General features: G+C 33.0%; 2 protein-coding genes across 2 annotated transcripts; both read right to left on the bottom strand.

Moving 5' to 3' along the window:
* Positions 1–2,800: 2,800 nt before the first annotated feature.
* Positions 2,801–3,764, bottom strand: LOC131633369 (casparian strip membrane protein 2-like). Its single transcript, XM_058904078.1, has 3 exons — positions 3,492–3,764; positions 3,228–3,351; positions 2,801–3,142 (listed from the first exon to the last, which is right to left on the bottom strand). The coding sequence occupies exons 1-3, from the start codon at positions 3,740–3,742 to the stop codon at positions 2,927–2,929; spliced, it is 591 nt and encodes a 196-aa protein (XP_058760061.1). The 5' UTR covers positions 3,743–3,764; the 3' UTR covers positions 2,801–2,926.
* Positions 3,765–6,538: 2,774 nt separating this feature from the next.
* Positions 6,539–7,647, bottom strand: LOC131633365 (casparian strip membrane protein 2). The gene is made up of 3 exons (XM_058904072.1): positions 7,340–7,647; positions 7,004–7,127; positions 6,539–6,890 (listed from the first exon to the last, which is right to left on the bottom strand). Exons 1-3 carry the CDS (start codon positions 7,585–7,587, stop codon positions 6,675–6,677), a joined length of 588 nt encoding a protein of 195 aa, XP_058760055.1. The 5' UTR covers positions 7,588–7,647; the 3' UTR covers positions 6,539–6,674.
* Positions 7,648–9,747: the final 2,100 nt, after the last annotated feature.

The raw sequence follows: 9,747 nt of genomic DNA, 5'->3' as shown, positions 1-9,747 counted from the left end.
TCAGTCACATAAACAATAATGTCAATATCTCTCTAAATGAGGCAACAAGTAATTTTTTCCATGCTTTTTTACATAAGCTATTTTAAAGGAGACATGATACATAATGCAACTTCTACTTTTTTTTTCTATTTTAAATGGTGAATTTGTTTCCATTCTTAAGAGAAATGCTACCAACATTCCTCCATTCGAGAAATGCTAGCAACACTCTATTTTCAACACTCTCTTTAACACTAACTTTTTTATTGGTTGAAACATGTGTGGGTCCTACCACTTTATGCGGGATTCATTTCCAAAGTGAGGGACTCACACATGTTTCAACCAATAAAAAAGTGAGTGTTAGAGAGAGTGTTGAAAAGAGAATGTTGATAGCATTCCTCCATTCTTAATGCTTATTCCCGTTTTAATAAAATTGAGACTAGTTGTTTTATTTTCTTAGACAAAAATTGAGTTTTTTTTAATGTTAATCTCATGTTAAAGGAAAGAGTACTATTTTGGTTTATAGGAGAAATGAAAAAACTGTAAAATATATTTTTCACATTATCTAGTTGCTATTGATAAGCATTTTATTGTTTTGTAATTATGCTTCCTTTTCAGTATTTTGTAATAATTCAAATGTTTATTTTTTTGAGTAGGAAATGTAGTTAATGAAATACAACCATCACCAAAAAAGGTTCTTTTTTGAACAATACACGATGAAGAATTATTTTTGAAATTTTGATAAATTCATGTTGTGAAGGAAGACTTAATATTGGAATTATTAAAAAAGTGGCTTCCTCTTTCTTAGTTTCTACTGATGTTATTTACTGTATTTGGAGACAAATTAATGAAACAGGTGATGCATGCCACAAGAAAAAAATTGTGGTCGTAAAAGAGTTGAGATAGACTTTGCAGTGGAAGAAGAGATAAAGATGATTGAGAAAAACAACATAGGAGAGTTATTAAATCGTCCCCATGGAAAATATATCATTGGGGGTTAAGTGGGTCTATAAGATAAAGCTCAACCCTGATGGCACTGTACAAAAACACAAAGCGAGACTAGTAGCTAAGGGTTAATCACAACAACCAGTGATTGACTACAATGAGACATTTGCACCAGTAGATCGTCTTGATACCATAAGAGCTCTAATATATCTTGCGGCACAAAAGGATGTAGTATCCATCAACTAGATGTAAAATCTATCTTCTTCAACGACATACTTGAAGAAGAGATCTAGGTGGAGCAGCAATAAGGATTCGTGTCTGAAGGCGAAGAAAGCAAAATGTTAAGACTAAGAAAAATACTCTATGGTCTGAAGCAAGCAACTCAAGAATGGTATAGCAGAATAAATTAGTATTTCATGGATCGAGAATTCAGGAGGAGCAAAAGTGAGCCTACACTATAAATCAAGTCTCAAGGTCAATATAATCTCTTACTCTCTTTAGATGTAGATGATCTTATTTACACGAGAAATAACACTAAGATGATGATGGAGTTCGAATAAGACATAATGAAGTCCTTTGAGATGACAGAACTTGATTTAATGAGTTACTTCCTCGGTATACAGGTAAGTCGAGAAATGACGAGATATTCATCTCGCAAAAGAAATACGCAGAAGGCTTGCTTTAAAATTCAAGACGTACGATTACAAACCTGTCGCTAATCCACTAGTAACAAATGAGAAACTCCAGAGGGATGATGGAGCACCAAAAACTGATGCATCTAGGCACAAAAGTCTAATTAGAAGCTTCCTATATTTGACAGCTACACAGTCAGGCATAATGTATGCTAGAAGTCTTCTATCTAGATTCATGCAAAGCCCAAGTCAAATATACTTTGGAGCAAGAAAAATAATTATGAGGTATCTACAAGGAACAAAAGAGTTAATTATATGACACACTACTGAAATCGACTCAGGATCACTTGCCTACATCGACAGCGATAGGGCAGGTTCGATAGATGACATGAAGAACACGTTTGGTTATGCTTTCTCACCCGAATAAGGAATTTTCTCTTGGGTGTCGAAGAAGCAAGCTATGTCTATGCCTTCTCACAGTCAATAGCAGAAGTAGAGTACGTGGCAACTGCTGAAGCAACGAGTCAAGCTATATGGATTTCCAAGATTGAAGACATGTGATAGAAACAAGATGAGCCTACTACAATCAACTACGACAACAAATCAACAATTCCAATGGCGAGGAATTCAGTGCATTAGAACATAACAAAACACATAGCAATCAAGTATCCCGTTATCATAGAAGCTGAAGCAACTAAAGAGATCAAACTCGACTACTGCAAGACAGAAGATCAAATTGCAAACATATTCACGAAGGCTGCCGAGTCCAAGATTTGAAGAGCTACGAGTTATGCTTGGAGTCACAGAAATTTACATCAAGGAAGAGTGTTGAAGTTGCTACAAATTTCTAGAATTCTCTTTGATATAATGTGTAAGGAAATGCTAGAAGAACCTAGAAATATTATGATACTAATCTATCATGAAACATCTAGAAAGAACTAAAATAATTTAGAAACATTCACACCATTAAGAGGTTGATGACTTGAGTCTATAGATAAACAATTTGTATTTTGTATTTGATCATAAAAAAAAACCTATAGCCTTCTTTCCAAATAATTCTCTAAAACTATCTTATATTAACTATCAACTATTATACTTGTAGTTATATATATTTAATTTATTCATTTTTCCAAATTATTAATGATGTCGACATGCTCAAATTAGGAGATAAATACTATTAGGAGATCCGTAAAAACATTGGCCCAAATTAATTAAATGCAAGCAATCAATTTTACATTTCAGCACCTCATAAAAGAAGATTGAATCTCACAAGACTAGAAAAAAAAAAAAACAGACAAAACAAATCCAAACATAATGAATCATACAGGTAACTTATGCCCCTGCAAATATGAATCTTTTGCAACCTGATTTTTCTAATGTCTTCCAAGAGCCAAAGAGGACAAAACAACCAACAATAAAAGAACCACCACAGCAACAAAAGATGAGACAACAGCACCACTAGTTTGTGCACAGAAATCTCCAAATTGATTGCAAATGGCAAGCCAGTTTGCGTCTTGATTGCCATTGTGAGCCAAGTAAACCATGGCAGCAGCTGAAGCTCCACAGGAAGTTGCAAGGGTAAGAAACACCTACAAAGATTATACATATATTTTTCATGTCAAAATTATTTAAATCTAATTAAAATTTAATTAGACCATTAGGGATGATAATTACTGTGTCTAAGATGATGAGGAAAAGCCTTGGTCCAGTTGCATGGGGACGAATGAATGTTACTATGGAGAATGGTAGGGATAGTACCAAGTAGCCACCAACAAATGCCATTGCTATAACAAAAAACCTGCATATTTATAGTAAACATCAATTAATTTGATTTATGTGAATATAGCACGGAGACATACACCATATACAATACTGACAGCGACGCATATTTTCAGAGGTGTCGGTGCTAATGAGTTTGGAGGATTGAGAGGGACTTACTGAAAAGTTGTAAAGCTATCATAACTAGCTTCAAACTGAAAGAACTGAGTGAAGAAAGGTAGAATTTGATCACTAGTTGCCATGGTGATAGAGGCACCAAGAGAAGATGCTATGGCACCTAACCTTAGAATGAAATCCATTATGGCTATGCCTTTTTTCCATCCTCCTGGTTTTTGAGGGGATGCTATTAAAGCAGCCTTTTCATTAACACGAGGGTTGCTTGACTCTGCCACATCAATGATGGTTGACATTTTTGGGTAAGATATTGCTTATACAATTAGATGAATATTAATGATATTGATTAATCAAGTTCATGGTGTGTAGGTTTTATAGAGAGAATAAATACTTATGATGTATGATATGAATTCATAGTCAACTTTATGATATTTTAATTATAGAGGAGTGGCTATGAAACAACTTCAACTTTGTATACATAATCATATACCTTTAATAGCAAAGCAAGTAGAGGTACGAGAGAAATGTTTATTAATGTTCTTAGTTGAGTACTTTGTTTATTTTTCTATTTTCAAAAAGAAAAGTTATTTTGTAGTCAATGTTAGGAGGAAATGAGGTTTGTTTATAAATCAAACTTGTGTGAGGTCAAGCACCTTGGATAGAGTTATTTATAGAGTGAATTATGTTGTAAATTTTTCAAATTTAAGCAATTTAATAAATAATTAAATATAATATAAAATAATATAAATTAAGTATTGTTTATTCCTATATCTAATTTTAGAGATGGACTGAGAAGTTGTCACATTTTTTTATTAAGTGATTTTATTATTGAAGTTAGTTAATTATTATGTACTCTTGTCTCTTTAATTTTTGACTATTTTTTCTTCCCAAAAAACAATTCTCCTTGTTTCATATTTATCAAATATATATTGTTTATTTTTATCATAAATCGAAATTCTTTTTGAGGGGGAAGAAATACAATGTATCCTAGTTTTTTTTTGACGGGAACCTTAATCTTAAAATCTGTTTAGTTTATGAAAACATTTTTCATTTACCTGTTTTAGAATTTGGACAAATTTACATATTAACTTTGTTGAGAAAAAACAAGTGATTTAAGAATTTTGAGAAATAAAACGTAGAAAAATTGCACTTTTATTAGAAAAGTGGAGATTTAAACATTTATAAGTGAAAGAATCCACACATCTATCATTTTAAAATTTTAGATGAATATGTTATATATCTCTCCAAAAATAAGTTACTCATAAAAAAAAACTCCCAAGTCGATAGCCCCGACAATCTCCTCAATTACTTTTTAAATGTTTCATTTTATTGATTTTTTTTGTTTTGTTTGGGTTAGAGTTCTTGTTAGTTTATATACTATGAACCACATTTGTTTGGGTTGCAGATCTAAACTTCAATTATTCTTGAGATTAGACTGTTTCTGGTTTCCAAGATATGGTTTAAGGGTCGGGGTTTCCATTTTATTCGTCTATGATTTGTTTGGTGCGGGTTTTTATTTTTAAGGAATTCTCATTACATTTTATAAGATGTGTCTCACATAGTCACATCTCTAAAAAATGTTTTTATTAGTGTCTGGAGATGCATCTCGGTTCGAGATGTACTTAAAATCACACCAATCCTCGTAATTTAACAATATATTCTATTTTGTTAAAATATGGTTCAGAGATGCATCTCCATAGATTTTGTTGGGTGGATTCGGAGTTGCATCTCTGTAAAACTCCCTGAATTCATTTTAAGCTATCGGAAACATGTTTATTTCACATAACAAATGATATTTCAGAGACGTATCTCCAGAACCTCTCCTTAATGCTGTCTAAGTAGCAACATTGTCCTAACTTTATCATTTTTTGAAGCCAAATTATATTTTAGGTCATTTTAGGCCATAAATTAGAAAACACATACATTAATTAATTCAGACATATTACATATATATTAAAAAGTCAAACATTAATTAACGTAAATTTAAAAATGTATTGAATATACATAACTTGTTTCGAAAATACAAAAAATAATACAACCAAACATATATAACCTATTTTGCAAAGATCATTTACAACAGAATAGAAGCAATTCAACCCTACAAATCCTATGTTTGATGTTGATTCTAACTCTTTCTCTTCCCTTAATCTTGAGCTTGATCAACTAATCTGATAATACCAATTAATCCTCTGGTTACTGCAACTCCTTTGACATAACCACTTTCTTCGAAACTTTCACCCGACTAAATCAATTGTGAATTATTGTGACCCAAAATTTACAAACGATTCACCGATTACCGTTACTCCTTCGACATAACCACCTTCTTAGACAACGCTTCGTGAAGTGTTGCAAAATGTCGTAAAATAGGCAACACTTCTGAATTGTTGCGATAAGCGAAAATTTACAACACTCAACAAATGCTGAAAGAGTGTGCTTCATTAAGGGTCGCAACCTTGTGAAACAACACTACTTATGACTTGTAAATTCATAACTCCGGATTCAGAAAAACACAATAAAAAGTTTATCCTCATCACTAAAAATTTTAAATTTTATCTTTCCTACATTCGAGTTTTCATCAAATTTACGCAAACTCAGAATAGGCTGAATTATCTAGGATATTCCTGCGCGTTGACTCTAATACAATTTAAAAGTGTTTGAAATACTATAAGAATATTGATTTGTTCAAGATTCTAGTCTCGATCCATTTAATTTACAATTAATTTTCTAACAAAAAATTCATTTTCTTTAAATATTTGATTAATGACATTTGCGAATATAAAATTAATTATTTAATTAATCAATTATAAATTGACAATTAGTTATTAATAAATTATTATTTAATATAGATTATAATCCATTGTTATTAAATTATAAACTGTTTGGTTTTGAATTTTGGTTTTTTTTCGGAAGAAGTTTTGAATTTTAGTTTTGATTAAGTTGTGATAGGTTGAATTTTGATAAGCTATTTAGACAGATTACCTGTGTGCACATAAAATATAACTGTACATGAGTTTATAGTCATCTTCAAAATCAAAACATATATGTTCAAACGTTTATAAATCACAAATATTATACAAAATAATATTCCACCACAACATCTAACCAAATTGATACAACAAGCAATCACTTTATCACATTATAACTTCAAGAAAAACCCCACAACCTAAGTATATCTAGGAAACACAACAAACATGCACAAAAACAACCTTGGTAACTCAATCTTAGTTTTCAATGTTTCCCAATAGCCAAAGCAGACATCACAACCAACAAAACCAAAACAACCACAGCAATAAACGCTGACACAACTGCTCCACTTGTCTGTGCACAGAAATCTCCAAATTGATTGCAAATGGCAAGCCAGTTTGTGTCTTGGTTTCCATTGTGTGCCAAGTAAACTATGGAAGCAGCTGCAGAAGCACTAGCAGCAGCTAGAGTAAGAAACACCTGCAATCATAATCCATAACTAGTTAAATTATGCTAATATACTAGCGTGCAGACCAACACTTCCGTGCACATTGGAACTCGAAACATTGGTAATTAGAGAATAGAAAGCTTACAGTGTCTAAGATGATGAGAAAAAGCCTTGGCCCAGTTGCATGAGGGCGAATGATGGATACTATAGAGAAAGGTAAAGACAAGACCAAATAGCCAGCTACTATTGCCATTGTAATCACAAAAAACCTGCATGCATATAAATTAATATATTGGATTATATAACACGAATAATATCTAACAAGATCCTGACACACATAGTCGTCTTAAACTATTTAGGAGGCTCTGTGTGGATTAATCATGTTTTAACTGATGATGTCTGTGTTAGTGTCAGTGTTGTGGCGTCCGTGCGTGTCAGTGTTTCATAGGTTTTTGAGAGTAGAGTTATGAGTGTTACATACTGGAAGGCAGTAAAGCTATCATAGCTAGCTTCAAACTGAAAGAACTGAGTAAAGAAAGGGAGGGTCTGATCACTCATTCCCATCGATGCGGCGGCACCAAGAGCGGCGGCAACTGCGCCTAACCTTAGAATGAAATCTATTATGGCTATACCCTTTTTCCATCCTCCCGCCCTTGCAGGAGCTGCAACTAAAACACCTTTTCCTTTAGTATCTTTGCTTGATTCTTGAATATCAATATTGGTTGACATTTTTGGATTTGAATATATGATATAGAATCTGATTATATTCAAAGGATGTTTACTAGACTTTGTATGAATCAATGAGATATGCAATGAATTAATGTTTGAAGCTTATATATAGAGATTAGAGGAGAGGGTGTACAATGTTTTATTTTTAATAATACTAATAACTGATGCAAAGTAAAGTTGTTAATATCACATTATTGTAGCAAGTAAGTAGAGATTATGTCATATTTTTAATCACTTTTTCACTTAATCCGTTAAATAAATAAAGTAGTATTCCTAATCCATAACATGTTATTGGATGATTTGTCAACCTTTGTCTAAGATTCATTGCCAACTCAACCTACTGATGTTAGGGCCCGGGTTTAAACTGAAAGTTTTCGGGTTACTATCAGATCAGAACCGATCAATTTCACTACTCGCTCTCTCACATGATTAAAATGTAGTTATTAATCAATCCACTTTTATTTTCCTCTCCATGTTTCAGTTGTTTCCAGCATTAATATTCAATATGGTTTATCTAAGGGTGTTCAAGGGTGCGGGTTGACATGTAAATCTGTCGATTCAAACTAAACCAACCTATTAATTATCTGCATCCGTTCATTTACGGTATATCCGACTCAATCCGTGACCACCCGCATAAATTTGAGTCGAATATTGAATTTGAGTTAATTAATCCGTGGCCCCACTAATCCAACTCGTTCATGTGGAATTAGTGATTTATTAATTTAATTTATTTATTTTAATAATGTTGTTCAATCAACAATGTTATTAGACAAATATTTTTTTGCTATTTGCACCGGTGTCGACCCACCACAGGTAGGCCACTAATCCGGCTCGTGCGGAGAGGCATGCGCACTGGCCAAGCAAGATTGTTCCGTCTGGGAATCGAACTCGGTATTCCCCGAGTACGTCCTTGGACGGGGCTCTATTAGACAAATATTTGACCAATGAGTTATGTAATTATAAAACTAACTTGTTGTTTATTTGATTTTGTATCATTTTTAACATATAGATTTTATTTATGAAAATGATATGTTTTGTGAAATTTGAAACAATTATAAAGTGTTATGCATGCATATATGAATTTTATTTATGAAAATGATGTGTTGTATTGCATTTAAGTTTTGAAAATATGAGCTAATGTATTTATTTTAACTGATGATATATAGAAGGAAAAAAATTGATACAAAAGGGCAGGGGGATATCAGCCAAAACTCTATCAAGAATTAGAGAACTTAAAGAATGAAAAATGTAGTCTTATCTTTATAAAATCCGCTCTTAAACAAGTAGGAACGGAAATGAAAAAAGAAGTATCAGAGAGAATAAGGTCTATGTTAGCAAACCCATCTGCACAATTATTCCCTTTTAAATAAATACGGGAGACCATAAAATTATAATTAGAGGTTATATTTATACAACTAAGCCATCTATTTCTAATTTGCCACGACACCAAAGAGATAGACTTGAAAGCCTTGACCACCACCATAGAGTCAGATTCTAACCAAATATTGTTCCAATTTTTCTCATGGGCGAACTCGATTGCAAGCATCGCACCAGAGAGTTCGACATTGAGAGAATTGGACCTTCCCAACCGAGTGGCAAAAGCGGTCAAAAACCACCTTCACTATTTCTCGCAATTCCACCACAAGCCGAAATACCAGAGGAAGAAATAGCAGCTCCGTCGCAATTAAATTTGATCTAGTTGCTAGGAGGAGGTTTCCATATGACCTCGATAAAATTAGGAGCTTTAGGAGGGCGAATATTAACCCGATTTTTTTTTTTTAGTAAAACAAAATTCTGCATGTTTATAAAAGTAGCATCTGCATTGCTACCTGCTAAGGAGACAAATTCTAGAATGCCAGAGATGGAAATAGGAAAGCTAGGAGTAATGTTCTGAAATCTTACCTTATTGCGAGATTGCCATATAACGTTAAATAAGAAGGTGACAACACTAATACACGTGGTCCTGCATTTCGGTTACTTTTGAAAAGAGGGACGCCCAGGTAAACAAAAGGAACAGAGCTGATCTTGAAGCCCACAAGAGTTGATAGAATGTTCATCCTTGACAACAATATAGCACCACCGAAAATGTAAGATTTACTACAATTGACACATTGCCCCGAAACAGCCTCGTATTCCTCAAGGGCAGAGATGATGGTTTTA

This window comes from Vicia villosa, unplaced genomic scaffold (assembly GCF_029867415.1).
Source record: "Vicia villosa cultivar HV-30 ecotype Madison, WI unplaced genomic scaffold, Vvil1.0 ctg.001121F_1_1, whole genome shotgun sequence".
NCBI lineage: Eukaryota > Viridiplantae > Streptophyta > Magnoliopsida > Fabales > Fabaceae > Vicia > Vicia villosa.
The sequence above is the reverse complement of the archived record's forward strand: the minus strand, read 5'-3'. Positions and strand labels throughout refer to the sequence as shown.